Source organism: Merops nubicus, unplaced genomic scaffold (genome assembly GCF_000691845.1).
Source record: "Merops nubicus isolate BGI_N331 unplaced genomic scaffold, ASM69184v1 scaffold22612, whole genome shotgun sequence".
In the NCBI taxonomy this organism is placed as follows: domain Eukaryota; kingdom Metazoa; phylum Chordata; class Aves; order Coraciiformes; family Meropidae; genus Merops; species Merops nubicus.
In genome coordinates, this window is record NW_008595946.1 from 40,559 (window position 1) to 54,756 (window position 14,198).

Genomic DNA, 14,198 nt, shown 5'->3' on the forward strand with positions numbered 1-14,198 from the left:
GGGTCTTCAGGATGAAGGCTCCGAGTCTTCCTCAGGGTTGATCTCTTTACTTTTAATCTGAGAACAGGCTGTTGTAACCAAATGGTTCCTGTCAACCTTGAAAGGTGTCCATCTTATCAAGAAGTTTCAGAAGTTTCAGTCCCTCCTGTCTCCCAGTTCAGCTCTAATCACCCAGTTTGCAGGGGCTTTAACAACACACAAGCAGTTTATCTTGCCTCTAGCCCAATTGAGGGGGCTTAGAGCGTAAGTGAGTAGTTGTTCATCACACACTCTACATCAGTATGTGACCTACCTGACATCTGGGGGAACAAGCAGTAAGCATGAGGCTTACTGTTAGACTATAGCTAAGAGTATTAATTACTTATTTCAGTTCTTTCCATAGAGACAGGGACTGTGATAAACATTAAGCATGAGAACTAAGTTAAAGCATAATGGTGTAACATCTTGGTACAAGCTGTCCAAGATTAAGTTTAGTTTTTGTTATTGACTGAATAAGTCAATATTCACGTAAGAGTCTCAATACATGACAAATCAGTTACATGTCTCATTTCTAATACAGGGATAATACACATTAGTAACCATCTGAATGCTTCATATAAACATATTGAATTCCAGAGCCGTGATCGTTGCTTATGTTCTTACAGAGTTTTCAGAAACAAAAAAAACACCAACACCACCACCACAACAGAATTTAGTGCTCAAAAATCCAGTTTCTGAGATTGCAGGGACTTTGTGTGCACAGGAGTATTTATGCAGTTCTAATGCTTACAGGATTGTCTAGCTTCCTGATAATTAGTACTACTGCTCCTACCAACATGTACAGCTGGTAAAAGGTATCAAATAACTTTGGAAATCCTTGGGAAATCCATGAAGCTTTACCCGAGGCATTTTAGTAAGAAAATTGCAATGGCCATTTCTGGATAGCTGGCCTCTCCCTTCTCCTGTTTGCTTATGTTTGCAAACGTAGAAACACAGCTATCAACTATGGGGACAAGAATGGTTTCCACACACAACAGATACTGGCTGCTCCTACCTAAATATAAATACGAGACAAGTATGCTTAACTTTCTTGAGTTTACCTGAAGCATTACCATTGGAAACACTAATCCAGGGGAAAACTGTTGGATTAGGTTATTTTGGTTCTCAAAATTGGTCTGCTTAGGTCAAACAGTAACGAAATAGAACACCTATTACTTTGGCAAATCCATCTTCTTTCATGCAGAGACCACTAAAACATTACTGCTTCAAGCTACTATTCAACCAACTCTGCAACTCCACAAGCTTCAACATCTACTGTGGCTTTAATGCCAATCTGTTCAGCCTAGTCTGGCTGTCACAAACCACCCTGAGTACTGGCTGAAAGCAATGTATGAGTGGCACTCATTGTACTGAAGGTCTAGAGTCTGTTGTGACTACACACAATGGTCACTTACTAAGTCATCATGTTGTTTTATAGACAAATGCCAACAGACTTAAGCAGAGGAAAGACACAGATTTTTTTTATTTTCCCTCCCAGAAAACTGGCTACCTGACTGTCAGATCAAGACAGAATTCTGAGTTTGAACTACACAATCACAAATCACAGCCACCCACTCCCTGCAGCAGTTCTTTAAAATATATATCAAAAGCCATCACTTTTGATATGGGGCAGAGGAATGGGTGCACACAGTGCCTTCCTCCACAGGGAAAATTTGATGCTTCCAAGCAGATCGATGCTTCTGGAAGGCAACTGGTAAGTTACCAAACTCAGTCTTCTACCATCCAGTAGCAACTGAACTTTAAAAGAAACAAGAGGAAAACAATCTGTTTCTATTTTGCTGTACTGAGCAACCAATTCCAAGGACACGACAAACAACAGAGGCAGAAGAGGAAAGTCCACAACCAATGATCAGACAGCCTGGCCAAAGCCATTTAGAAAAAGGCAAAGGAAAAAGCAAAAAAAAAAAAAGCTTCAAATAATACCATCAGCTACAAATCTCTAAAGATAAGCCTCAAGCACAAGTGAACTTTTAATCTTCTGCCCACTACTACGAGTTGCTACATAACTTTTATTTCACAGATACTACTTACATAAACTCAGTAATGAACTACCCAAGATATGAACGTGGATGATCACAAGTGATTCAGGTTTGTTCAACTTAACAGTTAATTGGAAAAAAAAAAAAAAAATCAGCAGTATTACAAGTCAGTCACGTGATTGATACAGCAATGCTATAAAAATCATGAGATTGGCACAGGAGTGCAACAACAGAATAACTAACCAGCTGTTACCCAACAACAATGCCTACATTGTAAAATTGTTTCATGAAGGGAGAGAAGAGGGTGGGAAGAATGAGGAGATATTTACTTCCTGCTCAAAAGACAAATAAAGGCTATTACTCCATTTTTTGTCACTGTCACAAGAAACTCAACTGTTAACATCCACTTGTCTTTTATGGAAATCACACAAAGTGGCTCACGTGCAGAAAGCAAACCTCTTGAGTAGAGGACATAATTACCTAAAACATCCATGTATTTTTAAGACATATGTACACCACACTTCAACAGTGCAATCACTCAATTTTTACCAAAAAGAGTATTTAGGCAATTTGGAAGACTTACATTCTGCCATTATTTAATGACAAGAGAAGCACCACTTTTCTTCCCCTCCCAAGTACAGAAACTCAATTGTGTTATAAAAGCAACTTTGACACTCTTACCACAGGCCCAAAATGACTCAAGTATCCATTCATGGTTCTTGCCTTACAAGAATGCTTGAAAATAAATTGATCACACACCTGTATATGGGGCCATGAGGCTTCAAGAGTTGGTTCATCTTCTTCTGGATCAAAATCAGGGTTATCACTAGGTGGAAGTGTTCTGAAAATATTAGAACTAATCTGCAAAAGAAAAAGCATTGTTTAATTTTATCTTTTTTTATGTTTCCATGGATGACGCTCAGCAAGGTACTGCCTTTATCCTAAAATCACAAGAAAAAAAGAATTTTAAAAAAATTTATATACTAAATCTTTTATTCTTTATTTTTTTCAAAACTGCTAAATCCGAACAGCCAAAAAGTCTGAAACAGGCCAATTTAAATAATATAAAATAGTTGACACAAAAGTTAATTTTGTAAGTTTGGAGCTAGATGTGGTAGTACTTAAAACTTTTCTCCAACAGCATGTAAGTTAAATGAAAAATTCAATTTTCCCTTAAAAAACATGATTTTTAACTATGTGACACCAAGATCTCAGGTTTTATGTAAGACAAAGACAGTATGATTTATCATTTATGATTTAAAAAGAGTTCTCTTTACATGTAATGCAGACAATGCCAAAAAAAAAATCTAGTTTTACAGTTCTTCACTTTAATAGAATCATAGAATGTCTGGGCTGGAAGGGACCTCCAAAGGTGGGACCCCAAAAGGACATATAACCAACCTCCCCCGCCATAAGCAGGGACATCTCCAACTAGATCAAGCTACTCAGAACTTCATCCAACCTGATCTTGAATGTCCCCAGGGATGGGGCCTCCACCACCTGTCTGGGCAACCTATTCCAGTGGTCTGTCACCTTCATATTAAACAACTTTTCCCTAATGTCCAACCTAAATCTCCCTTTTTCTATCTTAAACCATAGCCCCTCATCCTGTCACTATGAACCCTTGTGAACAGTCCATCCCCTGCTTTCTTGTAGGCCCCTCTCAGGTACTGGAAGGTTGTTATAAGGTCCCCCCAGAGCCTCCTCTTCTCCAGGCTGAACAGCCCCAACTCCCTCAGCCTGTCCTCACAGCAGAGCTGCTCCAGCCCTCGCAGCATTTTTGTGGCTCTCTGCTGAACACACTCCAACAGCTCCACGTCCTTCCTGTGCTGGGGCTGCAGAGCTGGACACAGACTCCAGGGGAGGTCTCACCAGGGCAGAGCAGAGCAGCAGGATCACCTCTCTCCATCTGCTGGCCACGGTTCTCTTGGTGCAGCCCAGGATTTGGTTAGTGTTCTGGGCTGCCACTGCACATTGGTGGCTCGTGTCCCACTTCTCACTTCCTAGTACCCCCAAGTCTTTTTCCAGTGGTCTACTCTCTAACATGTCCTCTCCCAGCCTGTAGTGGTAATCTGGTTGTTCCTGCCCAGGTGCAGGACCACACACTTGGTCTTGTTGAACCTCATGAGGTTCACCTGAGCCCACTTCTCCAGCCTGTCCAGGTCCCTCTGGATGGCCTCCTGTCCCTCTGGCATGTCACCTGCCCCACCCAGCTCAGTATCGTCAGCAAACCTGCTGAGGGTGACTCGGTGCCACTGTGTCACTGATGATGTCAAACAACACTGGTCCCAGTATGGACCCTTGAGGGACACCACTAAGTGACCTCTAAGGGACGCTTTAGCTAATTTCAAGATATTTCCCACTTTCAAGCACAAACAGAACAGTTTATGGATTTTCACCATTCATAATTTTGAGATGTTTCAAGGTTTTGGGAAGTCAGAAATACATAATAATTTTAACTTATTTAGCAACAAATAATTTTGAAAAAAGAAAGAAAGATAGCTACCACGTTACTTGAAGTATGACACAGTCCTACCAAATGTCTCAACAGGGCAAGTTTAAAAGGGTTTCTCTAGGAATTTTTGAAGTATAAAGAAATCTAGACAGAAGACTTATCTTCCAGATGTCAAAAGAAAAACAGAAGTCATCTCTTCTGCCAGATGTAGCATACGGGATTTTAAATCTCTTTAACATGAATAAAAGAGAACATTAATTTAGTTTCTGCATTTTCTGCTCTTTTTCCAGGAATAGGTTTAAGCCAAACTTTTCCAATCATCTTTCAAACCCTGAAGTCTTTTCAGTCAAATCTGTTTCAAATAGCTGCTAACCACCCAAGCCTACTAAACACAAAAGAAAACCTTTAACTGTTTGCAGCAAATACTACTGCACAGCTTCCATGGAGTCTCCAAGGTGTTTGAAGAACCTTGCAAAAGGACTTTAGAGGTCCTGAAGTCACTCAGCTGGCTCTGCATAAAAGAATCAGCTGCCTCATTAAACAAAGTATAAAGCTATGGCACAAACTGACTTCTCATTTCCTCCTATGTGTTCCATTCTACACCCTGTCACTGTCTCCTGGTGTCACACAGTGAAGCTGCAGATGCTGAACAGAACGGCAACGATGGTCTGTATGGCTGGGCCCTACAGCAGTCTCCTAGTTTCCTGCACAGCATAGAAACAAAAAGAAACAACCACCCCAAAGAGTAGAATTGTCCTTTCATATTATAAACACAAGGGACAGGGAATTCCGGAGTACAAGAGAATGTGGCTGGGGGCAGAGAAGGGGGAAAACAAAGTCTGAGAGAATGTGAATTTTAATCAAGCCCCTAAACCAAGACTACAGTCGTGGTTCTCTTATCAGATACTGTCTACTCTTACCAGGTATTCAACAAAAACATCCAACATACAAATCAGTCCCCTAAAAAGACTTCTCTACCTCTGCTTACAAGTCTTCTGGTAACATCTCTTGAAAAATTAGTCCTTTTATTTCTAGATAGATCTTGAACTGAACCAGTCAACCCTTTAGCACAGAACCTCAGAAGACAAAATGCCAAAGTTTTGAGTCCAAAAGAAAGATACTAACTCCTGCATACACTCCTGCAGCAGAAACAAACAGCCATCCTCCCAGGCAGATCTTTACAACACTCATTTCATGGTTCTCAGAGCATTCAGTACTCCCACAAGCATTATCAGTCTTAAGAATAAACTGTGTACCATTTTTATGTACAAGCCAGTCTCCCTAAAGAACTGGTTCATTTACTTGATTATGTTTGAAATACTTTTGCTTCCTATCACATTTGCTTCCTCCCCACGTCTTGCTAACAGCACTGATTGAAAACGCGGTTAAATCCCCACCGCTTTTCTACAGACAAATCCTGCTCTGCCTCTTCTCATACTGTATAAATCATCGGCTTTCCCTGGTAAGTGGGGTCTCAGCCCGAAACTTTAATTTGAGAAATACAGATCATAAAAGGCTTTTACAGCTGGAGGGGATTCCAGAGAAACCCAGCATCAGCTTTTCTAAATTAAATCTCAGAAATTTTTGTAAAAGTGACACCTAAAAATGTGCAGGTCAATGCATTGAGATGCAGCAAATATTTTATTGAAACAAACAAACAAGGCAAGAACAAGTCCCTTTATTACCCTGCTGCCCATAAGCTTCCCAAGGAGCTAAGCATTTGGAGAAATACTAGATTCAATTCCAATTTCTGAGCATGTAGATAGGGATACCTAATGTTTTTTGAAATTCTGAATTCATGGCCTGTGCAAGCTGCTAGGAGAAATCTCATTTACATTGGATTTTTAGATGCTGCTGGAGAATCGTGTGAAGTTGGCATGCACAAGGATATGGACAGTAATATGTACTGGAAGGACATTTCTCTTATGCTCCCAAATCTGATAAAGACTAGAGCTTTTCAAATTTCCTGGAAAGTTAGTAACTTGAAATATTAACAGTGCCAAATCCTGATCTGCTATTAGCTTCAGAGGACTTTCAACTAAGAATTTCCAAACAAAGAAAATGTTAGTTTTAAATGACCTAGAAAGGAGGTGCAGACCACTGTGCTACCCCTTCAAAACTATTAATAAGCAAACCTCTGTTCCTCAGTTACTAATTCAGAGGCTTTGACAAAGAAATTATAGGAAAGTAAGGTTGCCTAGGGCACTAAAAAGACAACCTACAGCATATGTCCTGTGCCTCTGCATAAAGAAAGATTTTTTTAAAATTATCTCGTTCCACTCTTGGTGGCTTGAGAAGACATTGGTATGATCTCAACCAGAGCTTCCTACCTCAGGATACAAGTAGAGCAGGGACAACTACAAGAGCCATTACTGGGTGGTACTGGCCCAGCAGCTATCATCGTAACAAAGACCATCTGAAGAGAAGGGATGCCAGGAGACCTCCTCACCTGCACAGACCTTCCCTATGTACTGGTCAACAACAACATTTATCTCCTCTTGGTATCTGTAAGGGATTTTTGACTTTGCCTCCCCAAGACCTGAGCAACTCCAAGGAAACTGGGCTGCTTTCTCTGCAACTTGGAGGAAAGGTTCCAGTCCTAGGGGAAGACAAGGAACTTTGGAAAGAAACTGCCCCCACTTCTGCTGCTCTGGCTTTTTTTTCCAGTGAACTTTTGTAGACTATTCATCCTTTACTAGCAGTCAGATGATAGCTGGATACCATTAAGGCTGATTTCTACCTTTTTTGTCCCCAAAAAACTATCCTTCAAACTGCAAAAAACTCAAATGCTTTTTGCTTTAAACGTAGTAACACTGAATGCTCTAAAAAAATTTTAAAAATAAAATTCTCAAAATCTCATAGAAGTTTTGCTACAAAGAAAGGCCTCAAGCCTGACAACACACCTGTTGTTTGGAGGGAGAAAGCCATCCAGATTTCCTTCTGAAAGCTGGTACTTCGTCCTAATTCACAGCAAATACCTTTTCTGCTGCAAGTTGCCAGGGAGACTAGAAACACTATTCAGGCTTGGAGGGATCTTTTCTCTCAAGCTCAGAAAAAGCTCTCACCCAGCACTTAAGGCTTTCCTCATTTTCTATCATTTCAGGGGAGAATAGAAGATGGAAATTTGTCATGGAAAGAAGCACAAGCATCCACAAAACTCAAACATTTGCACAACAACAATAGCCTCAAAAGAACAGCTCAATAACACCTTATCTATAAGAAAAGAAAACTACTCCGATATAAAAGAAAGTCTTCCTTCAAGTATGATAGACTAGTTAGTATACTCCTTCTTCTAAGAAGAGGCTATAGAAGGCATAACATAATAAGAAAATATGGCAAGGATTCAAGCTTGCTGCCACCAGCAGCAATTAAAAAAAAAGCCAAAGAGGTGGACATACTCTATCTTCTTGTGTAAATTCATTTGTGTCAGAAATACAGGCCTGTTAAAAACTAAAACTGTACAATACCCTCCAGTATCCTAGTGATTAAACAGGTTTCAATAATCCTAGCCCTTCAGGAGAACAGCAAAATTTTCACACGTACTTGTTAATGAGCTGATCTTCCCTATCAGCTGCTCACAGAAGAAAAAAAAACCAAAAAACAAAACACAAACCACACAACCAAAAGCCACCAAACAAAACCTTAAGAAAAACATCGCTTTCACTGTATATACAACTGAGAAGTTGTAGGCTGTATCTTTGAACTGGTCTGCTTACATTCCCAATAGCTACTTGTGAAGCCAGCATTGTGCCTACGTTTCTTTGCTGAAGTTTAGAGACCAATTAGCCTAAATGCCTGGGCACTAAACACATTTTACTCTTCAAATTTCTTGAGAAAAAAATATTTAAAATATTCCAGACTGTCAAACAGCCTTCAGTTGTGTTCCCTGTACATGGAGTATAGGCATATCTAAGCCACATAGCGTTTCAAAAACACTTCATAAAAAACCTGGGAAAGACAGCAGAAAATGACCACAAATGTTTTGTTGCTTGTTCAACAAGCCACTTGCAGCAAGTGCACGGTACAAGACATGCTGTGGTTTACAACTCACAAGTACCACGTGGACTAGTCTAGCACAGCTTTACAAGGCCAAAACAGTAACAAACAGCCTTATAAAGTATTAACAAAGTAGAGCTGCTTTCTTACACTGATAAACCTTTCTGTTGACACTAGTACCCACAAGAATCCTCACCAGAAAGCTTTAGCTTGTCATTCAACAGCCATTCTTAAATAAAGACAGGAAGCACCAAAATATTGCCATTTTCTGGATGTGAACAACTTCAAACTTTATCCAGACTGCAAGCATCTGCAGTATACCAGCTCTTTCATCTTAATTAAACCCAAATGCATCGTATTTCAGCTAATAATTAAAACTTAGACGTTTGTTTAGAAAGGCTTGTAAAAACAATCTCATAAGCCAAGTTACCATTAGCAAATTATATGATATTGTATGAGCAAAATAACCATCAGCAATTCTGAGCTAGTATACTCTATACTCAGCCTAGTATGGCATCTGCCATTAGAGTGGTAAATGGATTAGTTTCAGATATTTTATTAAAATTCAAAATATAACAAGAGCATTCTACTTACCATTTTCACTATGTCAGCATAAGCCGATTCAACAATCACCCCACGGTTTGTTGAAACATATTCAACCAGTTCATTCAGTGTTGCTCTCTTAATTTCTTTGCTTTTCAGGTCCGAAACAGAGTCCATGAAGTCAAAGAGCACACAACACTGTTGCAACTTCTGACAAAATAGATCTTGCTGTTCATTGAAGGAGGCATCTATAAAAGAAGAAAAAAAACCAGAACAACAAACCAAAAAAACCCAAACCACAACACAGTACTTAAGTCTGTAGAAGCAAACTCTGGATTTAGAAATCTATTCTGTTGACTAAAATTTGCATAGCTATCAGGTTTTTATTATGGGGCATAGCTAGCTCTATAGCCAGTAACTTCACAAGCAGCACTGTCAAAACTGAAAATACCTATTTAATGAAAGACCTGGCATTTACAACTTGGATTTCATTCAAGAAATAACAGATAAACATATGCAGTAAACATATTTACAGCAAATGAGTTCATGAACTGACTTTATTTGAAATACATAGACATAAGTATGAACCCCCCCTCACCAAAAGCCACATACAGCAGCAGTGCATTGTGCTAACCTTCATTCACCCGATTTGTCTCATTCTATTCCCTAATCCCATATTATGTAACCTGCTTAAAAGCTGTAAAATCTGATTTGAAGGAACCTTGTCTTTTTACCCTAATGCAAAATACTTCACATACTTTTGACATCATGTGACGAATGTTTCTCTTAAGAATCAACTCCAATATTCCAAGAGGATTAATCCTGAATTTTCATGCTTTGGTCTAAATATTTTATTACCATCTTTGTAATGTAAGGTTTTCCAGCTTTTTTGGCCTATTAAGAGAATATGTTCGGCTGTGACTTGGGATTTTCATTTTATAGTGCAATTTCTCTGTAATCTGATAAACATAATTCCTCCATTAGCTCTAAAAAAGATGGATTATTAATTATAGTACACTTAAAAATTTCATACATCCTGAAAGTATTTTAACTGTCAAAAGTTGCACAATCACAAGAAAAGCACAGTTTTAACTGAAAAACGGGTTTAATGTGTCCTCCATTCTTGTTTTTAATTGTTGGGGTCCTAAGCCACTCCAGTAACACAGCATCACCTCATCTATCCATCAGCTGGGATTTCACTTCTATGGTAAAAAAATTTCTATTTCCAATTTTATCTGCAAATAAGGAATGTTCTTCCCCTGAAGATTTTTCAAGACCTGTCTATAGCCAGACTACTAGTCCCTTAGCTTCATTTACTCACTGCAATATTGATATTAGCACTGCTGTTTCATATTAAGGAAATTATCAAGAAAATAAAAAGGGGCCTTGGAACACTGAGTATTCCAAGTATTGAAAACCTTAAGTCTCACTTTAAAATCTGAACAAATAACAAGAAGATCTCATGCTTCTCATTATTGTTTTTGGATTATTCCAATTAAAAACATGCACTTTCAAGTTTCCAAGTTTGACAATTCAAACATACTTTGACAATGCCAGTTCCTCTGGTTTCTTACCAAAACACCCTCCATTTAGTGGCTGGAACAGCAACAGTCAACAGTGGGTTTAATATTCAGTAATTATCTGATAGAATTGTTTTGTTTCCATAAGCAAAAAGTAATTGCTAAAATGGACTGAAACGCCTCCACTGTAATCCCAACTGCTTGCTCTACCCTGAAAGCCCAAACACCAGGATATGGTATTGTATTCCATTCCCCAGCAGACAGTCATGATCCTATTATCTGAGCTTCAGCAAGCTTTTGAAAAAGCTAGTAATTACTACTCCCTCATAGAGTACTACTCCCTCATTCATACTTTTGAATATTAATTCTGCAATTTTAACCATTTTTCTTTTGAATAAAAATCTTGTGAGGCTTATTTCACTCAGATAACTACAAAAACAAATTGTTATGCTCTGCAAAATAATGAACATCAGCTGTAAAAACATTAAGTTACGTAACATTTCAGCTCAGATCGTCTAATATTCTACAGCAGATTGCATGAGTAAGTATTGTATCATAGCAACAAAGCAATAACAGTGACATGTTGAGGATAAAAATGCAAAAAAGCCTAATTTAAGGAACCAAAACCAGGACGACAGCTTTTTTTGACACTAGCCCCAAACTGATAGCCAAACTCAAACAGGACTCAAACTTACTCTTTTTTTCCCCTCACTACAAACAGAACTAGACTCCAAGTTACAAAAGCCCGGCAGTGAGGCACAGCTAATGCAGTGTACTTAGCTGATGTTCAAAAAAATGAAGTATTAGAAATAATAGAAATTTATCTATAATTTCAAAAGCCAGCAGACAGCCTCTGAATACTAACAGAGGTTAAAACAGACTAAAGACCTAGGGTTAAAAGCAAGTAACAGGAATTCAGACAAAATAATCAAATAACTTCCTACCTTCCCTAGAATATCAAAGAAATCCCTGCATTAACCACTTTTAATTAAACATTAGGGTAACTGAGATCATCTCTCTCCTCCCATGCATCACCAGCCCATTTCATTAGCAGTCTGATCTATCTTGATTAGACATGCTTTCTCAAATGAAAAACCTGATTAATGATGCCCATTAATCTGGTGTGTTGCTCTTACTTAAAGCAAAACCAAAGAAAGTATTTTCTTCCACACACAGATCCATTTTTCCATACTCATAAGGGGAATCATAAAATAATTTTCATCTCTTGCAGATGTCTTTATGTGCAACCATGGTAATAAGAAAGGTACCTCTGTCACATCAGCACTACCTGTCCTCAGCACATTTCTCCTGGGGATGTTATCAGAGGTACCACAGGAACCACCAAGTGCTCTGGGAAAGTCTCTTTGTCCGATAGTGTTCTTAACTTTTTAAAGTCTTGTCTTTAGCCACCTTTATCCCAGCACAATGAAAGCTAGACAACTCTATACCACAATAATCATATTGCAACAGTTTATTCCTGTTCTGTGGAATAAAATAATCTGTGCCATCATAACCACATCAACACCAGAGCTTCTTAGCTTTAGTAGTTTTAACAACCTGTGGTATGATTTCAAAACCAGGGTTAATTTAACACCTATCAAGATTTACACCATACATCTGAAGTTCCGGGTAAATGCTTTTCTTCAAATACCCTAAATACCAAAAGGACCATGGAAGATGATGAAGGTTTGAAGTAGACAGTGGAGGTATCAATAAAATAACCCTGTTGACAGGCTCTATTTTGGAGGAGAAAAAAAAAAAATTAAAAAAATAAAAAATGAAGCCTGAACCCTGGAATGGGTTGCCCAGGGAGGGGGTTGAGGCCCCATCCCTGGGGGTCTTTAAGGCCAGGCTGGAGGAGGCTCTGGGCAGCCTGATCTAGTGGGAGGTGTCCCTGCTCATGGCAGAGGGGTTGGAACTGGGGGATCCTTGTGGTCCCTTCCAGCCCTGACAGATTCTGATCTGTTTTAGCAGAGGACTTTAGAGCCCTAATGGCTCAATGGTTGGACTTGATGATCTTGGAGGTCCCTTCCAACCTAAAGGATTCTATGATTCTAACTCTATTACCAGCCTGTCTCCGAATTGCTGCATGTTGTTGGAAAAGACACACAAAAAATAAAAAAGGAAGGAAACAAAACATGAAGAAATATAAAGCAGAAAAAAGGAACAAAGGTATTTAACCCTATTTAGAGGAACATCAAGATACATACATTAAACCACACCCCTGAAAATGGCTTACACACCACCTGGTCCAGGTGATCAAAATGCAATTGCCTCAACTTTATTTTCTAGAGGCTGCTCAACGAAGTGTGATTTGGGAAACTGTTTAAATCCACTGTTACAATCTTTGAAAGGTTGAATTTAAGTTGATCTGAAGTCCTTTGGAAGGTAGCAGTGAGATTTTAAGCAGCTACAGAAAGCTGATACTTAATCAGGTATGATGGCAGGTATTTTTCCTAAAGACAAAAACTTCCATCCAGCACCAAAAAAATTTATTGTAAATTATGATCCACTTCAGCTATGACTCTAAGGATATTAATTGCCTCTTGTCATTTCCACGAGAGACAGTAAAATGTTTGTAACAAATGAAAACAGTTCATTTGATTATTATACTTCATAACAGTGAAATTCTCAGAGTATTTCTACTGTTTACAAAAACCTGATCATTACAGACAGTAGCCACAACAGCAAAAGGTAAAAAGTTACAAACCAGTTGACATCGAAGTTCCTCCTGAGCAGAAGTTATTAAACATTAGAACTGCACAATCGTACAGATTTGTCTCTAAATCAAATGCTTTCAAGTTTATAAGGTCATCAATCTAAGTCTAAGCATGGAATATTGAGTTAAGATTAATTTTTTCAGGGAGAGCCAAAAAAAAATACAGATAGAGAAGAGAGTTCACAATCACGGAGTTACCTTGTTAGCATATCACTGGAGAGACAAATACCACCATATCACCATGGGACTAAAATGAGGTCTTCTGACAGGATATTTATCTCCTGTTTACAGGCCTTTCTCCTTGTAGGATAAGACAGATACTCCTTTCTTAAGGGAACTGTTCACCCAATACCTACTGTACATAGCTGAAGAACCTAACAGAATCCTTACTTGAGTAGCAGGAACCAGAACGTAAATCCACAAAAACTCCTCTCTCAACTACACAAATTGGGAATTCAAAAAAACCTGACTTTTCCTGTCAATACAAAATAAACTCCCTCAAACTTTTGCAACAAGTTTCCAATATGGTGGTTTTTGTTTTGTTTTTAGTTTTGGTTTTGTTTTGTTGTTTTGGTTTTTTTTTTAAATATCTCTAAATATTTCTACCTCTTTCTGAAAATGCTATCCCAGGAAGATGTAAAAGTCAGAGAAACCACCACAGAGTTTTCCTCTGAGATAGCCTCTTCAGGCAGATCACACACAACCCTTTCAAACACTTAAGAGGATAATGGTATTACAGAATCAAGTACTGCACCTCTCGTTACTCTGAACTTGGTGAGTGAAATGCTGGGGTCTGAGCCCTGAATTAAGGTTGCCATCTGGGTGATCCCCACAGCCCTTCATCCAGAGGGGTGAGTTTGCCTTAGAGCTTCCCCCCAGGGTGCGGCCGGCCCTGCAGGGAGAGCCAGAAGGGAAATGAGCCCCAGGGGTCCCGCAGGGAGCTGACA

General features: G+C 38.9%; 1 protein-coding gene across 1 annotated transcript in view; it reads right to left on the reverse strand.

The window, feature by feature from the left end:
• Positions 1-9,258, reverse strand: part of PPP2R5A (protein phosphatase 2, regulatory subunit B', alpha) — a 26,832-nt gene extending 17,574 nt beyond the window's left edge. The window contains exons 1-2 of the mRNA XM_008936249.1: positions 9,064-9,258; positions 2,778-2,879 (exon numbers count right to left, since the gene is read on the reverse strand). Coding sequence (XP_008934497.1) covers positions 2,778-2,879; positions 9,064-9,189 — 228 coding nt within the window. The 5' untranslated portion in view covers positions 9,190-9,258. The remainder of the gene's footprint in view (positions 1-2,777; positions 2,880-9,063) is intronic.
• Between the last annotated feature and the right edge of the window lie 4,940 nt (positions 9,259-14,198).